Source organism: Truncatella angustata (assembly GCF_020726525.1).
Source record: "Truncatella angustata strain MPI-SDFR-AT-0073 chromosome Unknown BKA67scaffold_5, whole genome shotgun sequence".
Lineage (NCBI taxonomy): Eukaryota > Fungi > Ascomycota > Sordariomycetes > Amphisphaeriales > Sporocadaceae > Truncatella > Truncatella angustata.
The window spans coordinates 3,287,551-3,307,817 of NW_025763385.1; the positions used below are offsets into that span (position 1 = coordinate 3,287,551).

Here is a 20,267-nt window from a genome sequence, read left to right on the forward strand (position 1 = left end):
ACCTCGGGGATTGCGTCGAAATGCGTTATGGTCAGAAAGGTCGAATGCGGCACGGCAGTCTTCAACATCACACGGGAGGTTTTTAGCCAGTAAAATGACAGCGTCATCCCGAACCTCACCATTGCAGTTGTTGGAGTCTTTCGATGTTTCAAAGGTCGCCATTTAAAAGAAATATGATAAACATCGAACAGAAAGGTTAGGCCTGACCAAGTCGTCAACGAACGGGCATCCCTTATGAATAATTTGATTGGTCTGCAAGATGGTTCGCCAAGGCAATCGGCAGGCAACAAGGCAATTATTTCGTGCATTGCGCCACCTCACAGGCACCACAATGACTCTCTTGTTATAGCGTGCCCATTTGACAGCCTCACTTAGTATGATTTTCATATATTTCACCAAGATCTAATGTACCTGGCTGCAACGGATGCAGTTAGCGTTTCTTCGATACTACTTTATATTGGGCCTCTTGTGAATCGCAACAGTACCCTTTTTATTGATAGATCAAAGTCGTTTTAGGGTACTGGACTCTGGTACCCTAATACGGCATAGCTCTGGAAGACAAGCTTTGGTACCAATTCTTTGTATCTCGTACTCTGACCCTACTCTACGTCAACCAATGGCTACACGCAAAAATCCATGATCCATGCTGAATTTACCTTCTCAGGCGTAGTCTTCAGCGTCATTGACGTAGATTCCCGGACGGTTTCAACTGGGGCCTGTTCACTGCAGGCTGCGAAAAACTCCGCAGCACAAGGCAGTAGTGTTTTGCCGATGATGGAGTCCAGACAGTGGGAATGGGCAAAGAGCCGGCGCTCCTAGCCAATTTAGGCACTCAAGTACCAGTGGACGCCGCCTTTTGATGTTGCAGATGGACCGTATGCTACGTTATGCATCGTCTTTGCTTTGACGCAAACATGAAATGTTCCTGTATCATCCAGACGTGGGTACAGTTTTGAATGAAGCAGCCATGCCAGCAGCGACATGCGTCTTTCGTGGCTTGTAGGCACATGCCGCGGGCACTGCAAAGACGTCTTTCTCAGGGAACTCCACCCCTGCCTGCAGTATATCTTCTTCGTAATTGGCGTCTCCCGGAACATGACTGTACATTGACGCCGTAGTCCCCTTCCTTTGCCCATTCCACGATCGCTTGTTAGGCACGATATTGCCCAGCGGCTTCCGTCCCTTGACGACAGAACGCTCAAAGTCAATCAGCATGAGCTCCCCTGTGTCGGTATTGCGTAGCACATTGGTACGACGCACATCCCGATGCACCACGCACGCCCGATGTATCGCCCTCAGACAACGTTTGACCTCACCAGCACGAACCGCTTCGTCAATCGGACTGCCATGCGAGAGAAGCAACAGGTATTCGATGTAGACCCGATGGTCGTAGTAATAAATCCTGCCCATGTCGCGAAGATCTATCGCGCCCAGGCAGACCGGCACCTGAGACCCCTGAAGTCCTTCGAGGTGTTTGTAGATGGCTGTTTCGTGTTCTAGGTCGCGAATGAAAGCAGATACCGTGCCCTTGGCGACGAAAGTGTAGCCGTAGGCCATCAGACTTACTTTGAACAGCACGCCGCGAGATCCGCCTACATCTAGACGACTGATCCCGTGGTCAAGAGACTCCTGCAGCTGCTGAAATAGGAGCCGGAGGAACTCGTCACGATCGATCAGATGATCAGCAGCTGCAAGGTTAGCCTGCCGGTGCAAGAGAACGTTGGGACACTTTGCGTCAAGCCGACCTCTTCTGACCAGTCCTAGAAGACATCGCTGTGTGCAGTACTGTCGCTCTTGTGAAGCTTCCCCGCGCGGCGCTCGGCCCAGAATGCGCTGGCTGCGCCGTGGGCCTTGGCTCTGACTACTCGACCGCGGCTCAGACGGTGTCGGCGTGTCCGGCATCGGAGGCAAGGACTCATCCGACGAAGACTCGTCGTCCCGGTCTCCAAATCTTGGCTGCACACCTGGACGGTCCTCTTCCTGAGCCCAACGTTTCGGTCTTGTTCGAGGCACGCGCGGTGACCGGCTGATGCCTGCATAAGTCGTCGGCGCATACAGCGAGCCCGAGCTTGAGCCGCTCGGAGCGTATCGCTCGTCTCGGGGAATAGATCGTAATGTCGTCTCAAAGTCCTCTGCCCATCGCCTCAGCCCCAAGATCACACGCTGCCGCTCATCCTGCGATCGAACATTGGGTGGGTTCCCTGGCGGGCCGAGAGCCATCAGGCTGAATGCCAGGTACTGGCCAACTGCGGTGCAAGCGTGGTGTTCCCCCGATTGCGCTGCCACCTCAAAAGCGGGCTCTGCTAGATGGTACAAGAGTGTGCCGGGTTCTCGCCAGTCTACTCGCAGGAATACAATGGTCTCGCCGGTAGTCAGCAACCCGTACTCGAGACCTCCCTCGATCATGTAGTTGTAGGTCTGTGTGATGGCCGCAGCGGTGAGCCTCTCGGCATGGTACTGGAATCGACCGTCGGGATCGGCCGCGGTAGGTATTGTTTTCCGATTGACCACGTCTTTGAAGATATTCATGGGATGCAGACCGACGCGCAGGTGTGGAGCGGTCAGCTTGTGCGGGGCCTTGTATTCGGACACATACAGCATGGTACGCCGTGTGGAGAGCTCGTCGTCAAACCGGTATACGCATATCTGGTCGGGGCGGATGCGTCCCGGATCTTTCCCTTGATCGGGCGTCTGTGGCGGTATCGATGAGGCCTGCCGGTCGACAACCTCCTCCGCAACATCGCTGATCACATTGGGGTGGTTCTCAAAGACAATGCCGTTACCGATCCCAAACTCGTGCCGCACTTGGTCCACATCCCGCAATTGATCGAAAATCTCTCGCACTGGATCTTCGACGCTATTGTGCAGGAAGTATTCGAGCGTCTTTTCGCAAGATATCGGTCGCTTGGCAATTCGCTGGCCGAGGCCCGTCAAAAAGCCCCGAGATTCGAAACGCCGATCAGAGACCGGGAAGGTGCCGTAGAGGGCCCCTAGAGTGGTTCGCTGCTGCTCGAGAAAGTCGGGCCATGGGCGTAGATTCTTTGGACACAGCTTGTTGCGTGGGTTTGTGATGGGGCCCTTCGAGGTGAGGTCCTTGTCGGTCTCGACGGCGAAGTGGCTGGCTACGAGGTCATGAGTTGCGGCAATGTATTCGTCCAAAGTTGTCCGTCGCGTCAACAGTTCAGCCTCTTCTTGTCGTTTCTCGGCTTCATCAGCACGTCGCTTCTCATCGCGTCGTTCACGTTCGGCTTCATCAGCACGTCGCTTCTCATCGCGTCGTTCACGTTCGGCTTCATCAGCACGTCGCTTCTCGTCGCGTTGTTCACGTTCGGCCTCGTCAGCGCGCCGCTCGGCCTCTTCGAGACGTCTCAACAGGTCGTTTGTCTGGTACGTATTCATATCGAGTTGTTTGTAGTTGCGAATGCCATTGAACTCACTGAAATGAAACAAAGTCTATCGCGTTTATTCAGTATGTCTTTCTCCCATGATAAGCATTTGACGCTAATTACTGCAGTTGGGAGCGAGTAAATAGTGAAGTGACGTTGCTAGGCAGCTACTTTGGGAGTTATGCCGAGCTTCACCCGGCCCTGTCAATCGTTGATCTACGCAACAACAACAATAAAACACAAGTTCTATTCATCATTACGCTGTATCGTGAAAGTATCTTCAGATACTTGTCGACAGGTACGTGTCCAATCTCTAATTGCAGAACATCCCTGATTTCTCTTTGTAGCTCCTTCCTTCTCTTTAATGCTTCCAAGTATGTCTTTGCTTTTGATGCAAGCCTCCATTCTGGGAAATCTGGATATACCAATGCCAATTTTGCCATGACTCCTCTAGCTGACACTACAACAATGGTCCCAAGGCTGTATTTTTTCATCTCACTTAGCTAAGTTTCGAACACACTGTCGACCTGCTACGATCATAAGCAATGTTGCATTGGTGAAACTAATGTAGATATCTTTTGCCAAATATCTATGGCCGGTCACTTCCCATTTAGACAGGTACATACGATACACGACTCTGATATCTCTAGTATTTCATCTCGATCTTCACTTGATTCATGTTATCGTTATTGTTGTTGTAGAAGGCGATACAGTGGTGATTGGTCATTAAAAATGGGTCATGTCCTCAATATGACAGTCTCATAATTTCAGGATAGATAAGTAAAACACGCAATGGACAGCCTTCAAATGATGATAATGCAGACAGTCTCTTTAACGCAATCGTTGGAACCAACGAAGCGGACGCAGGCGCATATAGTCACAACGACATCTAATTGCTCGCATTACTGAGAGAGCGCAAATGTTACGGCTATTGATCTGGCCAGCCACATGCGGCACTCATTTGATTTCTACATAATGAGGTTGAACAAAAACACATGGAGCTTGCGAAAGGCAGATTATGGACATTTCAACTGTATGCACGTAGGCCATGGGCCAAGATCCAGGAATTGCGTCTCTGCATCGGCTCTGCTCCGTTTGGAGCAGGTTCGTAGCCGGCACCACGTACAGGTTGCAGAATCCGTCTTCGCCGACCTCATCCCAGCGATTATGTCCGGGGGAAGCGGTTGGTAACGCTGACCTGCCACAGCGGAGTTCATCCCAGCAATTATGTCCGGGGGAAGCGGTTGGCAACGCTGACCTGCCACAGCGGAGTTCATCCCAGCACTTATGTCCGGGGGAAGCGGTTCGTAACGCTGACCTGCCACAGCGGAGTTCATCCCAGCAATCATGTCCGGGGGAAGCGGTTGGTAACGCTGACCTGCCACAGCGAAGAGAGTTTTACATCTGGTAGGGCATGGTTAACTGCCAGATGGACACGAGTGTGAAGAAGAAAGGAAAGAAAAGTTCAAGACAATCTGGGCGAGGACAAGCTTATATAGATGAGTCTGGGTGGATCGAGTCATGTGATTCATATGATTCATGTGACCGAGCTATGGTCTTTTGTGTTTTGGCTAGAGTTGCATCTGGACCTGCCGGTCCGATTCTGGAAAAAAAGATGGCAGGTGTCATGTACTCTCAGTTTTGGACTCCTACAGACAGAATCAAAATCGGCTTCCTCTCGTTCTCTCTCTTCTCTGCTCTTTGAGCATGGACAGTCCAGTTCTAGCTCCCACTCGGAAGTACACTTTTGCACCTTTGTCGTACCATGGAACTTGAAATTATGCCCTTTTCAGCCCTGAACGCATATATTCGGTGCCCAAAGTCTATCTTCGATAATGTACAATTGATGTGTACAGTAGCAGTGGGTGTATGAATAAGTGCGAAAGAGCCTAGTTAAAGCCCACACTCTTAGAATCAGAATTGATACGGTTTAAAAGATTACTTAGGGTATACGTAGAGGTCAGAGCCAAAAATAGATTGTCTGTGCTTAGAGAAGAAAAGAGAGAGACAAAAGGAGGAAGCCGGTTTTGATCTTGTCTGTACCGTCATGTGGAACTCTACGATGATCAGTCTGATCCAGGTACTGTACGTAAATGGGTCGCAGAGCGCTCGAACATCAATAGCGACGCAGCTTCGGCCAATACAAGAGTCGTTTGTACCTCTGCTGCCCACCCCGCCATTGTTCCATTTCATGCTCGCTGGTTGGTACATATTTGGCCACGGCTTGGATGGGGTACTGTGCTGCATCCCTTTTTGGTCCTTAGACGAAATGGTGCAGTGTCGTACAGTACAGTAACATCCGGTGGTCTAATGAGTATGCTGGTAGGCAACCACATGGATGGGTTCTTCCTGGTTATGCTGGTACTGTACAGTAGCGTGATGGGTAATGGAAGGGTGTCCTTGGGGGCTTTGGTAGAGAACAGCCGACAGAAGTGGTGGAGCATTTGAGCCTGGCGGTCTTGGATGTGCTGGAAAGCACCTTCGATGAGATTGAATAAGTCCTTTAACCCAAGGATACGACGCTATATGAGGGGCATTGTGGTGCTTGTCGGAGAGAACTCACGAATGCGGATCTCCATATGTATCAGAGGTTTGATTGCGTAAGTTGATCCTGTCCATATTCATGCCTTGACTGATCCTCTCCCAGCTGGTATGCTCGCGAGATAGATCATGAAACCTCATACCATCGACAATTCTGGCGATGCTTTGAGCATTCATTGGAATTACTTGCTAGTACTCTTCCCTACTGATTCTTCAAATGTCAAGCGTGGATAGTCGGACCATTAGACTATCCGAGTGCACCGTAATCACTCGCAGCACTGCGTTCGGAACATAGAGCACGTTGGATTCGCATCGATTCAGACTAACTCCATATTGCGTTGCGAAATACATTTGTAAAGCGCTCCATTTCATCCCAACCAGATGCGTCTAGCTCCAACATTACTTCTTGCACGGTTCCATTCTTTAGTACTTTGTCCACCATGAACTCAATCTTTTCCAAGTGAATATGACCCGGCACCCCTCTTGGCAGGGGTGACAATGTTTTGTGAACGTTGAAGCTCTCCATTTCCGACTGCCCTGAGAATAGTCGACACGAAAGCCGTTGCCAACAAAATTCGATCCACATGATGTGAACTCTGCCAGATGGTCATCCCTGCTTTTGGGGGACGAGGCCATGATGTCGTTCGTGTCGAGGCTGTCGCCGAACTCTGTGCTATCTTGTTCCAGCATGGGCGATGAGTGGTGCAATACTTCTTTCTGAACGTCTTTAGTGTTCGTAGATGACAGCGACTGACAATATGTGTGGTATGGTACACGTTCCGATGATTCTGACTGCATGTCAAAATAAATAAGCTGCGATGTCGAAAAAGTGCTCTGGAGTCTGATTATCCCTCCATGGCAAACAGGGGCTCGTATCTCCTTCTACCTCAACCATGCTGTCGCTGCCTTCGAGATATGTTGTCTGGCCGGCCGCTGTCATACTATCTTCCTCGGTTCGGCTGAAGTCAATCCAATAGACAGGATCAAGCAACCCTTATCCGTATTATTGCTCTTGTCATTGTTGCTAGCGTTGTTTGAAGGAAAGATGAGATGGATGGCAGGACTGAGAAGCACATAAGGTCGGAAGGGTAACTTGAAGAAGGAAGCCAGTGAGAAAAAGGTCGGTGGCGTCCAATTATATCCAAACGACCTCCCTCATTTCCAACCTTGCTGAGAGTTGAGCTCGTTACACTGCCATGTTACTCATCGGGCTGCTTCTTCCTCCGTGGTATATCCTGCTCTTTGGCAAAGAGGTCATCTCCACCCAAGGGATCTCTCAGATGCGATTGGTCCTGCAATGAAACTATCTCGATGGAACGAGGTGGTGTTGCGGTGATACTATTCACAGCATCGCCCAGAAGACGGCGCCTACTTGTGCCTGAGCTATGTGCTGATGGTGCGTTGGATGCGCGTGAGAACCTGGAATCAGGTCTAAATCTTTTCGTCTTCTGTTTCAATCGTTTCCGCTGCAGCCGCCGTGCAACCAGCATCATGAGTGCCCCAAAGGCACCCGTGACCGTGATAGCACCGACAATAACACTGGAGCAGTTTGTCTTTCCTACACATGCTAGGCAATTTGACATCAAACTACAGGCCTCTGCATAGGACTTGCCGCTATTTTCTAAAGAGCATCGCGGTACCAGGGCAACGGGCTTCAGCGGAACCAACGATAACCGTATGATGCTACCTCTAACAGTCTGACAGGATAACCTCTCTAGCCCGCGGAGTTGAGGTAGCCATAAATGTAACATTGGCAGCGAAGCCGCGCCGCCCGCTCGCCGATATCTAGGTCATGGACACGTCATCCCACACGCCTTAGCGAAGCATACACGATGTGCTACAATATAGCACGTGCTCAATCGCCGATCGCTGCAAGACTCACCACCAAAACAGAGCCGGGCGATCGACCTGAAGATCGAGCTGTAAACAGAACGGACAATTTGGTTTCCCCATAAGACAATACTCAGCAAGCGGGTGACCGCCACTCTAATATGTCATCAATACGACCAACAGTACCCATGCTGAACGGCAACGTATCAAAAGAGGTTCCAGTGCCCTCGTTCCACTCAAGCTCAGTGTCAACAGCTAGGCCGTCTGCTGCGCTGTCACACTCGCGTGTCCCTTCTATGGCTTCTTGGACCAGACACGGTCCGATCATCAACTCCAGAATTTCCGAATTAAGGAGACAAGCCCTGGCAAGAGCTCAAGCATCGCCAACCACAAGTTTACGTCGGTCGTCCTTGCGACCTATGACGAGGCCCTCTTTGCCTTCTGCAACACCACGGCCAATCTCAGCAATACCACAGACATCTCCAACTGCACCCCCGACATTCCCGACAATACAACGTCGGTTCGAACCTTCTTCTACACCCGTCAGTCTAGAAACGCCCCACGGTCGTGTGAAAATCCATTATCCTATGATCATGACCGACCAGATCTTCCGAAACACGCGTATGTGGATGGACGTCTACCCTGACTGCGGATACAACTTCCAAGTAGAAGCCTTTGTCGACCGAGCTGGTCATGCTCCCGCATCCATAGATTGCGGAACTTTCTTGACTCTCGAAGAGGCCAACCGTACTCTCCTCCAGACCTTCTCGGTAGCGCCATGATATGTACAATAGCACAAGCTCAAGTAACATGGAAACTTGCATCCTTTCTTCTTCTTCTAATAATATAGTATCCCTACTCAAGTACGAAATCGGAAGGCTCCATGCCAACAAGTGTAGGATCATAAAAGTCCTGCTGGCCACTCTTCGCGTCCCGTTCACTGCAATTCTCATCATTAAAGCAGAGCGAGCGAACTTCAAGCTGTTCATCGTTAACGTGTTTCCCCAGGAGTTTGTCATTCTTAAACGTGGCTTCGCATTTGCATCGAAAAGTTGGCTGGGTCATTGCTACACAGATGGGTTGCAGATATTCAGGAGAAGATTAGATAGAGCTCGAACTGTTCCGGAGTGATTTGATCCGTCATGCTGGATAAATGCATAAGAGCGCTAAATGGGGGGCACGATATTTCCTGCACCGTAACTGGGCCTCGCTTATGGCCGACTTATGGCGATCGTTGGGCTTCATTTTTAAATCAATTAAATATTTGGACTGTACGTCAAGTCTGAGCCATCCAAATCTTTCCTTTACCATACCGCCTCAGTCCTATAAGTGATTGTGCTTTTACTTGGGATACGCCAGAATCAATAACGACAGTGCAAGCGGCTGCCGTCATCAGTCTGATCTGCAATTTCGACGGTGTTGACGAGATTGGCCGGCGGTACCTGCCCACTCTAGTACTTGGTATGCCCTCCTTTGGCATCAATGACAGCTTGACAACGAGCTGGCATTGATATCAACAATTCGCGTAGAAATTCATCGGGTACAGCAGCCCAGGCTTCGTTTACGTAATCACGAAGCTGTGGGACCTTGGTCCTCTCCTCAAGTCCCCATTTATCCTCGATATAGTCTTTCATCCAGTTCCATACGGCTTCAATTGGATTAAGATCTGGGGATAATGCTGGCCACTCCATGGTCGTAAGCCCGTGTTCATCAAGCCATGCTCTCGTAGTCTTCGCATGATGTGAAGGCGCTCCGACTTGCATAAATATAAGGGGTGTACCACGAGCCCAATACGAATGGATATAGTCTCTAATAAGAGGACATGTACGGGACTGATAAGTCTCTGCTGTAATACTCCCCAGTCCTTTTCCCAGAAAATGGCTGGTCCTTTACCGTAGCCTGAGAAACTGCCGAAAAACATCCAGCCTTGTTTACGCTGGATTCGTTCGATAACACAAGTATCGTCGAATTCTTCCCCAGGCCTTCGAGTAACCCATTGACGACGATGGTGGCCACCAGTTATCCAGGTTTCATCAGACCATAATACGTGGCACCATTGGTCCCAAGTCCAATGGCGATGTTCTTCAGCCCAAGCTCGTCGTCGTTCGTTATGCTTCTCAGTTAGCGGTGGCTTACGGCGAGCTATACAACGACGAAATCCAAGCCGGCGTAAAGTAGAACGTATAGCGTATACTCCGAAAACCGTATTAAATAGCACAACTGAGAGCTGTAGAAATGTAGATCGACGACCAGCATTCGAAGAGGTTACATACTCAATAAGCTGTTGTTCTTGTTCTTTCGATATCTTCTGTTTCCTAACACGACCTTTACCTTCCCTCTTCTTTAGTGCGAGCTTTTCTTGCGTCTCCTTCGGATCCTCAGCTAACGCGAACCGGACCTGTTTTAACGAATACCCAGTTATCTTAACGATATCTTCGATTTTCATATCGGCATCGAATCGGAGCGTTCGGCAGCGATACTGCTGTTCGGTGGTCAAATGGCCCGTCATTCTCGAAAAGAAGGCTTGAAAATGCGATAAGTCTTGTTACGATTATGCTAGAATTCGTGTTTTGGTTCGACGTTCTGTTTTGACGCGTAGATATTAGATGCTCTCATTTGATAAGGATCTGCCATTGAAAGGCAAATTCAGGCATAGCGTGGTACTTGCCCCACATGCCCTTTTTGAGCCTGCTACCATAGTAAAGGTCGAATCGCCACCGCCGTTGTGTCCCGACAGTTTGGTACACTAACCGGGGCTTTACCCTTCTGGCAAATCTTTCCAAGTTGAGCTTACTCTTGCGTTAGCCTACTCAATAGCTGCAAATCATACTTGAACTGAACCTCGGTTGCTGCCATTCAGTTTGTTTACCCCGCCAAGATGTTTTGAAGCACCTACGCCTGCCTGATTACAAGGATTTGATGGAACCCAGTCTAACCGCTAACCACTCTAGACTTTGTGGGACCAGGCACACATCCCCGGCACGTAGGCACAACTGTGACAGCGGACCGGCCGTCCTGCTCTCTTGCGTCATGCCCCAGGATGACCACCTTTACTAGATGCAGCGCAGCAACAAGACCCACGTTCGAGCCGAAACAGGAACAATGTCCACATCGAGGAATCAAGGAACATCCAAGTCATCTGGTGGTGGTTTCTAGCGTAATCATTTGGTTATCTTTTTTTCCTTGATGAGCGCATATTGCCTTGGTCAAAGTAGAGTAGGGGCCGGAGATGGCTGCGTGCGGATCCAGTGTCCTTCATGCCCGTTGTTGGTGTTCTGTCATCGGCTATGGAGAGATCCAGTCCATGATCGTTCGCTCGCTCGCGTTCGTGTCTGGCTTGGTCGGCAGCTATCGCTTCGTTAACTCCCCGGATGTTTCAGTCGTAGCTCGAGATGCAACCTGACTGGATGCCGGCGTCTCGCTGGAAAGCTCATCAGTTGTGATTCAAATCGTGTTTGTTCCACAAAATATATAGTACGCTACATGCAGTACTGTAACACTAAAGACCTGTTCGTGATCTTTGCTGCTACATAGCTCGAGGTCGACTTTTGGTGCCTCTCTATTTCCGGTACTTGGTTGGGCTAAGATCCGCGAGACTATCTGGTCCTGGGACAGGCCAGACGTCGATATCGATGTCCATTTCTGGCTCTCGAAGAGACAAAGGGAGCCAAGAAGAACAAACAGTTCGCCCACCCCTCCGTCAGGCAAATGCCGCCCTGCACCTCTCCCCCCTCTTGTCTTTTCCCTTTCCTCTTCTCTTTCCCACTTCCTTCTGTCTCCCCCAACTCCTCATCTCTGTGCCTTTTTTCTTGTCGCTTGTCTCTTCTCTTTCTTTGCCTCCTGCATGTTTTCTCTCGCATCGCGCTCGGTCGAGAGTATTCGGACCATAATTCCCGGAGAGTTGATAGCGAGCGCCGAAGGTATATTTCTTAGGCTTCCTTACCGAGTGTGGAAGCGTAGCGGCCGACCGGCTTATCAATTTGCTGAGACAGACGTACTTCGGTGTCGACACGTAGCGCACAGGCGATGCAGTCCCTACCCGCACGGATGCAGGTACAGACGCTGGGGCTTACACCAGTAATCCCTACACCAGTAATGTGGCATATGCTTTCATGCTTTAAGCAATGCGACAGCAACGGCATTCCTTGCGGGAGCGCTAGGCAAAGGACGGCCTTGTCGCATCATAGAAACAACGCTAAACGTTACTATTACTTTTCGGGTGATCACCTCTCCAGCTAGCCATTTACTCCACTAATGCTGACCAGATTATGTGAGTCCGCTCGAAACGTTCTTGTTTGATCTTGTACTAATGTATATTGATGAAATGTCGTTCCAATTACTTGGCTACGATGGACGTCCTGACCAGAGTGGTTGCGTTCGTTTGGAAGAATTGTCCTCAGAATCAGGCAGAACTTGGTCTCGCGCCAAGCACTGCAAAGGGAGATAGCATCTGCAGATGACGACGTTATTGTGCCAACAGGCCCATAAGGAGTATCTCAAGCGAATAAATCGTGGTGCAAGTCTAGAAGAGCAAGCGCAATACAAGAAGAGGCTAGACGTTAATATCCGTTTCGTCCGCCAATGGAAGATATTGACGAGGGGCTAGAGAAGAAAGGCGGGACCAGTGTCTCTGGTCTCGGCCAAGGTGTCATCCTAGCTGGCAAAAAGTGTGCAAGTTGACAGTTTGGAGCTGAGAGGCTAAATCGTGACCCAGACGAGTACACACGCATCGGTGGAACAGCTGCTGGACGAGATGCGCGAGGACAAGACAATACCGGCTGTGTGCCAGGTTCTGCAACCGGTCGCTCAAAGCTTACTCCGACACCACCGGCTGACTGCCGACCTGAATTGGACTTCAACCCGTGCAAGTCTGAAACGAGTCGTGAACATATGATCGTCTTAAGATACGTTACGATTCAAAAACAGAATGCTTTTGGCATTGATCCAAACTCCTTGATGGTATAGTATGATCACGGAAATTATAGTACAAGGTATCCTTAATACTTACTTTTGCCCGCGCGCTCGAAACGTATACTATATGTTAGACAGGTCTAGTCTCTCGGTATAGCTACCAGGAAACTATCCCCCAAATATACCTTCTGAATTGCTGATTGAATTGGGCTCATCCGCTCTTGTTTGGACAGTATAGGAGTACGCTTGGGCCCATTCGCCATGGCCAAACTGCCATCGGATGACCTCCGGGAATGCGCGACCAGCGATCAAGACTATGTAGACGGAGAGCCACGGGGAAGACCTGCCAAGAGACGACGTGTCATGTGTCATAAGCCTTGGAGTCCTCGACAGGAGCAGACTCTGCGAGCGGGGATGGAACAAGAGCAGAGCTGGGAATATATAGCCACAAGACTGGACCGAACGCCTGGAGGAGTGAGGCAGCATTGGATGATGATGGAGCGCAGGTTCAGTCCGAGGAAGCGTCGAATTTAGAGGCCATCGGACTGATGGGTCTATATGTAAGCGAACGAGAAAAGTCCATGGGCACAACTTCAATGAGTGCGCATATATTACAACAGACAGGATGTAACAGCCAGGCACAAATATACACCTGGAAGGTAGACCTGACAAAGATGCAGAGAGATATACGACCATACTTTCTTCCTCGAGGACCCTGTATTCCTGAGAGAAGATCAAGATCGCAGAAGTGGTCCATCACTTTGCCGTAACACCATCGCCCTTGGCAAGAAGGCAACTGTGCTCTATCCGTCGATCCTACGGCCGTGTTTTTCAAGAATATAGGGTTGTACTAGAGGACTTAACTTCAGTGCGACATCAAACAGACTGTAACTCAAGAAAGTACTGGAATAATCAGTCGAACAATGGTGCATCTTGTCAGGGCTATAATTCGTTTACTGGTGTCACCATAGCGCTGGTCGTTGTGCTTTCTGCAGAGTCTACAATTACCGTCAACCTCAAGGCATACTTACCGGCGTAACAGTCATGCCGTATTTCGCGGCTTCCGAGCACTCTGTGTAGTCCCGAACGTGTTGAATATTTATATAAGATCACTTGCCCTCATGACCACCAATGAGCAATAAATGAATCAATACTTATTTTTCTTTTCTTTTTTTCGTTGTTTTTTTTCTAAGTAGAGTCGTAAGAAAACACTTCTGTCTTAACTGCTATGATTGTACACAATCAAATCGTCGCTATAGACGCTTCAGATGGAGAACAACCGCCAGACCTCCTATTGTCACTTCCTCCAGGTATGTATTCCCTGCGAACGTAATCCTTCACGCTCATTTCTGTCTAGAGCTTCGAATCATGATATACGACTATCTTGTATCCGTTGACATGCCTCTGAAGTTGTCGTGGACGCCGTCCAGTCGTAAGTGGAGCAATGAAATACGCGCCAAGGGGTTGTTCGGTTTGATTCGGACCTGTCGCTGGCTCCATCAAGAATGTGAACCTCTTCTTCGAGCACATATCCACAGAAGCACGCATGAAATAAAATTCAGACATTTGGATCGATACATGGGAAGCCACGTCGTGTTGGGAGGCACGGAACGGAAGCTACGTCTCTCAATTGATGGTGCCCTCGAAGGAGATGGTGCAGACTTGCTGCCATTGATGCACCCAGAAAAATGGCAACCCAACCACGAAATAGCGTTTGTCACTGCATCTGAGAGTCAGGACTGTAAAGAGATTGTCGGCCACCTGAACTCCCTGGTACACCTGGGCCGAAGCTCACCTTTTCTCCTTCAAGTTTGCGGCAGTGTGCGGATTTCTTGGCGGAGATGGCCAGTTCTCACAAAGCTGAGATTGACAAATACATCATCCACCCCAAATGCCTTGCTCTGGATGCGAGTGATATTTCGGAGACCCACGACTAGAAAATTACTTGGAAGGAATATGCTCATCACAGCAATAAGACCTTGAGTCGCCGCCATTGTAAGGATCGAAACCTTGAGAGCAGATTCACAACCTGAGCTGGAGTGGAACAGGTTATCAGGAGCATTATTTCAAAGTGGGATTATTCTAGTGGTCAAGGTGCTCCTTTTATGCCATACTTGTTAGGTGGAGGGCCCGTGCATGAGTTTCAGTAGACGCAAACCTTATTATATCGAGCTTCTAATCGAAGTTTGCTAGGTGTGGCAATCTAGCGAACAATCGGTAGCAAGGATATAAAAGCGACTTATTTGGCAGAAAGAACCGTACAGCCGTTACTTACGTTTGCGAGTTTCGCTTGGTTCCCCAATTAGACGAGTCTAGATATGTAAAAGATGTTCGGTAATGCGGACTTAACGTTAAGGGCCCTGCAAAGACTTGGTTTGTCACTTCGGAAGAGGAATAAGGCGCATAGAGTATCACAAAACCATACTAGCGTTGGGTGGGCGGAGTTAATCTCAAAGGGCCTGGATGGAATTATGGATTCCTAGCAACAACAAATGTATCCATCCCACAACCTCAATCAGTCATTAGTGCTTTCAGTGAGGTGTGTCCTAGACTACCTGGGCTCAAATACTTCTAAGCAGTTAGATGTTCTATATATAAATAAATAAAAGCATTGCCCAGCTTCGGAAGGGCATCTTCAAATCGACTGTGTAAGTGAGTGTAAAAAGGTGTGGTAAACGATGCACATAGTACAAGAAAATAATCCTTGTGGATCCACGAATGGGAGGGATCAAAGAAGAAAACGACTGTCTCCTGTAATGCTTGATTGCAAGGCGGTCACGCTATGAGCGGAAGCTAATTTCGTTACTGTGCCTAGCTCATCAGTACAATGTTTGAATTAATGGACCAGTCGGGATAACAATCGCATAATGCAGGTCGAACATGAACACGTGAAGTACATCTTACCATAGCATCCAGGATCCAGTGTTTCGGTGACTGAGCTGTGTCGTTGCGTCTTCGCCACACGACCAATTAATTTTATCCTGCCGATATGCTGTCTCCTGAAGGAGAGCGATTGCACATGCAGCGGAGAAAAAGATCCATCTAAGGAAAATCATCCGGTCGATACTCCACTTCTTATTCTGCGCTAGGCTGTAGCATCATGATTGGGTGGGTTAAATTTGCGCTTGGACAGACGACTGGCCGTATACTAGCGTCGGGAATGCGGCGTTACGTCCTAGACCCCGGAAAAGATAACGGGGCCTTATCAATGACCCTCTCGGAAACAAGGGTCCGGTACGAATCACTTCCCAGAATGATATGATCACATCCTAGAAAGCCCCTTGGATGCCATTGCTTGTAAGGATTGCTTGTAAGGCCTCCTAGCTGGCCCACCTCGAGGGACTTTTATTCAGACACTAGTATTTTGCTAGTGTTGGGAGTGCAGGATAAAGTGCTAGGCCTGGAAAGACTGCGGGTCTATGTTAAGCAACTCAACAATATGCTAGTCTCAGCGCAAGGGTGCAGTGCATCCGTAACGCTTCCCCGAAATTACATGCTCTCATTACAATAGCCATGAAAGCAATTGCTAAGATCATTATTCGTATGCCTTATTAATGCCCCGGTTATTGGGACTGTCGGTTCAGCGGGACCAGTCTCTAGGGAAGATCAAGCACAGCTTTATTCCGAAGGTGCTATTGGCTGTTTGTGTAGTCCATGATCGTTACCTTGGTTTACGTTGAGGCTATTTCCTGGAGGCATGTGCTGCAGCACTGATATTACCTGCCCAGTATTGTAACAGTTCCATCATTCTGGCTGGGGCAGCTCGAGGAACTGGTCATACAAGGAACCATGGCGAATTGACATATATAAGTAGCTCGCGTCACGATATCTATCTTCCGTTCTATATCATTCATCTTATGTCTAATATCTCACCCTCATTTCTACATTATTCTTATAATCATTTACCCATACATCGATAAACATCATGTCGAACATACCACTTCCTCTTACTGCCGAGCAGATCACACCGACATGGCTGGCCGCTGTATTAGGATTTCCCGTTGAATCTATTGTAGTGGCTCGGACCATGAAAGGAACAGCCGACAAAATATTCCTCACCGTCAAGTACCAAAGTACTGATCAAAACGGAAAATGGCCAAGACGCATCTGCATCAAAGGGTGCTTCAACCCGGAACTAGCAAAGGATATACCACCACTGAAAGACTTTTGCCGTGTCGAAGCACAGTTCTTTCGTACAGTGATGCCAACTTTGGGCAGCATGGAGTTCCCAAAGTGCTTCGGGACTCGAGTCAATCAGGAGCAAGGCATCGTTGTCATGGAAGATTTGAGGGACAAGGGATACACCTTTGGCGACCCGGAAGTGATCTTATCTGTCGAGCAGGTTAAAGACGGTGTCGCCCAGCTAGCCGCCCTGCATGCAGGTACGTGGGGCAGGTCACGGGCAGATTACCCATGGATGACTCCATATGAGAAGACAATGAATGACATGTTCGATGCTGAGGGCGTGGACTATGATCAGATGGCTCGTGATCCAGCCCGCTACAAATTACCGGAGCAGTATCGTAACGGCAAGTTTGCCAGGGCGATGCTGAACAGATACTTTTCCCGTCCTACAAACCGTTTCCAATGTTTAGTTCATGGCGATGCACACGTGGGAAACACGTGCTTTTCGCCTGATGGAGAAGTTGGCTTTATTGATTGGCAGATAGTCGACTCGCGTCCACCTTTTCACGACTTGTCGTACTTTACCGCCTCAGCACTGTCGATAGATGATCGGCGGAAGCACGAGATGGAGATACTACAGCACTATCTCGACTGCCTAGATTCCTATGGAGGGCCGAAGCTTTCTACACTAGAGAGAGATGTCATGATCGAATATAAGCTGGGCTTTCTCGTTGGCATGGGTTGGACAGTGACAACTACGTGTATGCAAACTATTAAACGGATCAACGCTCACCTCGAGCGTTTCATGGCAGCACTAGTTGACCACAAGGTTGCAGACCTGGTGGAGGCACTGCCGGAGCCTGATCTAAATTCAGTGACAGGTCGTGAGAGTGATATCAAGAAGGATATGGGTGCAGTCTCATCCGTCCAGACAACATTGGCTGAGGTGTAAGTAGGTTCATAGTCTTCTTCTGATGACACGGTTACGTAGGACATAGTGAAGGTGAAAGACAAGCTGCCTCTTCTGCAATACTATGATATACTTTGTGCTTACTTTGTTGCAACATTCGCGAAAACCGGCACTGTCCACGCTCCTCCCGCTCGAAGTAGATTTTGATCCTTGGGCAGCCGTTGGTCACTCGGCTGGGCTCATTAAGCGTACTTTACAAATGGTGCCAAGCTTGCATCCTATTGGAAGAACCATTTACGCAGGCAGTATTGGTTGGTACACGTACAGCCGGGAAAAAACTACCGACACAGGATTTGCTCAAGTTCAACCGCAGGTATTCAGAGTGTAGTAAGCCAGAAGTTGCTTAATCGAATACGAGGTTGGGGCCACATTATGACCCATAAGACACCTAGCGTACGATATTGAGTCTTTCTCGCGTTGTGTTAGCCATGGCCATCGAAAGCTACGCTAGATCGAACCAGGCTGAGGAGGATACGTATTCCTACGCCCTGGCATTCTTCGTCTTTTGTACCGACTTATCCCTTTCCGCACAAGAATGAAATCGGCCATTCGATATTGTTACTTTGTCCGCCTGTGAGGTTGTTCAACTTCGGCTGTAAAGTGGGAATAGTGGTGGTTGGCGGCCTGGTCGATCGTTCGTTCCCTGTCTCATCGCGTGTTGTGACCCGACAGTCTGGTAAGCTAAGAGGAGGAATGGCAGGGCAGTCGAGCGTCTTTTTATGCCAATCCAGAGCACTGCCTCGTAATCAGTGGAGACCCCAGGGATGTTCGCGTGGCTGCGCAAGTCATTGGTGGCCATAACACACAGCTCCGCAATCAATTGATTGCAATCCTTCTTACGTTGCGCACCATCACACGTGAGTCTAGTTCGCTGCGGGGGTGACTGGGGACGACAATAACCGAGATTTAGTTACTCGGATGGGTTGAGACCATTCGGGTCAAGTAGAGGTAGGGTTAAGATACCATGCTAACAAGGATGATCTCATACCATAACTGCACCAACTGCAAGAGGGCTGGGTTTGTGGGGTTAGTAGATCCGTGGGATTTGTGCGTTCTGTATGGTTAATCTGGAAATAGACCAAAAGTACCCAGGATATTGATTGGCCTCTTGGGTTGGGAAGACTTCAACGAATATTTTGTACTTTTGTTTGTTTATATTATTGGATGTGCAAGCTTATGACACGAAAGAGCATGAGGGGCACTCGCACGAGGCTGTTCGTAGGCATGTTGTCGTTCTACAGAGACTCTTGTTTCTTGAATGTAACTGAGAAGCTGGACGGACGAAATGCCACCGCTTTTGATCCGTGGCGGAAGTGGCGAGAGATAAGGCAGTCCACATGTCGAGGAGCATAATTTGAGCATTGCCCAGAACGTTCCGACCTACTCGCGAGCGCTCTATTGCCCTAGTATACTTGGATTGTAGCATCACATTCTCTATATTCTGGCAGGAGCCGATGGCTACTTATCGGGTCCTTGCCTACTCATCTTACTAAGCATAATAGTAAACTGCTTCCCTCGTACGACATCCCATCTTCTAATACACAAACATGGAATGGTCACTTTTATTCTCATAAGAGTGGTGCTTCATGTCTCTATGGACTTCCCCCTCCCACCCTAGATACTTATGGTGCCCCAGATCAGCTTGTAACGATTAGTGCCGAGCTAAGCGGACTTTCGGCCACTCACTCCGTGCTTGATTTGGAGCCCACATAAACCCACCGGAGTCTGTTATCAGAAGCCGAGAAGAGCAAAGCAGCGATCTAGAACAAGCACAGGCAGACTATTCTAGCACGGCACATTGTGGATTTGACAGAGCGCTCGAGCACCCATTGTAAGACAGATTCTGATGCATTGTACAGATCAATGCCTACAGAGAGGAGCCTCCTTGACGACCGGGCTAAGTGTTACGGGCTATGGGCCGTGTATCAGTTGTCAGCCAAAGCCTTCAACCATGAGCGCGACCATGAAGCTCAGCCCGACTAGCTTATAGGCACGGCTGCCGGCGTGCACTTTCCCCAAGCAATAAGGTTTCGACGGACTGGCGAGGTGGCGAATCTGCAACTACAAATTGTGCCCATCATATGGATGAAAGGTGTGTTTCTAGTCTTTTTCAAGCTTTAGATGCTCGTCAACAGGATAGTCAATTGAAACGTATATTGACTGCGCCTTTCACACTAAGAACCAGACCATGAGGGATTTTCTCGCGCCAACCTTATGAAGATAACTGTAGCGGTGCATGACGTGACAGATTGCCCCACCCATAACTCAGCGTTTCGGTCTTGCGCTTGACACTAACTGTTCATGCGAGCTGATAGTTATGGTTGGTTGGGTATTGAAATTAGTTGCATGGTGTTGACATTAGTGCTGTGTGTGCGAAGACGTTGGTGCTCTTAACGCAAGGCGCATGGCCGGGCGGCGGGTTGTGGACATTGCACCTGAATAAGTCAGACGAGCACAGTCCGACTTGGCTTCCCGATACAAAGGAAGTCTCAATAGTGAGTCTC

At 49.1% G+C, this 20,267-nt stretch overlaps 5 protein-coding genes across 5 annotated transcripts; 4 read left to right on the forward strand and 1 right to left on the reverse strand.

Annotated features, from left to right (window-relative positions):
* Positions 1 to 930: 930 nt before the first annotated feature.
* BKA67DRAFT_660123 (uncharacterized protein) lies at positions 931 to 3,829 on the reverse strand (the record flags this gene model as incomplete). The annotated part of the gene is made up of 2 exons (XM_046107566.1): positions 931 to 3,453; positions 3,647 to 3,829. The coding sequence occupies 2 exons, from the start codon at positions 3,827 to 3,829 to the stop codon at positions 931 to 933; spliced, it is 2,706 nt and encodes a 901-aa protein (XP_045957803.1).
* A 464-nt stretch (positions 3,830 to 4,293) lies between these two features.
* Positions 4,294 to 4,860, forward strand: BKA67DRAFT_323286 (uncharacterized protein). The gene has a single exon (XM_046096197.1). The coding sequence runs from the start codon at positions 4,435 to 4,437 to the stop codon at positions 4,795 to 4,797; it is 363 nt and encodes a 120-aa protein (XP_045957804.1). The 5' UTR covers positions 4,294 to 4,434; the 3' UTR covers positions 4,798 to 4,860.
* Positions 4,861 to 7,918: 3,058 nt separating this feature from the next.
* Positions 7,919 to 8,539, forward strand: BKA67DRAFT_692661 (uncharacterized protein; the record flags this gene model as incomplete). Its single annotated transcript, XM_046109218.1, has 1 exon — positions 7,919 to 8,539. The coding sequence occupies one exon, from the start codon at positions 7,919 to 7,921 to the stop codon at positions 8,537 to 8,539; it is 621 nt and encodes a 206-aa protein (XP_045957805.1).
* Positions 8,540 to 13,811: 5,272 nt separating this feature from the next.
* Positions 13,812 to 14,744, forward strand: BKA67DRAFT_570176 (uncharacterized protein). The gene has a single exon (XM_046103143.1). It carries the CDS (start codon positions 14,037 to 14,039, stop codon positions 14,649 to 14,651), a length of 615 nt encoding a protein of 204 aa, XP_045957806.1. The 5' UTR covers positions 13,812 to 14,036; the 3' UTR covers positions 14,652 to 14,744.
* Positions 14,745 to 16,122: 1,378 nt separating this feature from the next.
* On the forward strand, positions 16,123 to 17,809 carry BKA67DRAFT_570179 (kinase-like domain-containing protein). The gene has a single exon (XM_046103144.1). The coding sequence runs from the start codon at positions 16,594 to 16,596 to the stop codon at positions 17,743 to 17,745; it is 1,152 nt and encodes a 383-aa protein (XP_045957807.1). The 5' UTR covers positions 16,123 to 16,593; the 3' UTR covers positions 17,746 to 17,809.
* Positions 17,810 to 20,267: the final 2,458 nt, after the last annotated feature.

Bases quoted from the DNA above. Each gene is read 5' to 3' on its own strand.
- BKA67DRAFT_323286 (XM_046096197.1), top strand. From the start codon at position 4,435: ATGGGCCAAGATCCAGGAATTGCGTCTCTGCATCGGCTCTGCTCCGTT.
- BKA67DRAFT_570176 (XM_046103143.1), top strand. From the start codon at position 14,037: ATGATATACGACTATCTTGTATCCGTTGACATGCCTCTGAAGTTGTCG.
- BKA67DRAFT_570179 (XM_046103144.1), top strand. From the start codon at position 16,594: ATGTCGAACATACCACTTCCTCTTACTGCCGAGCAGATCACACCGACA.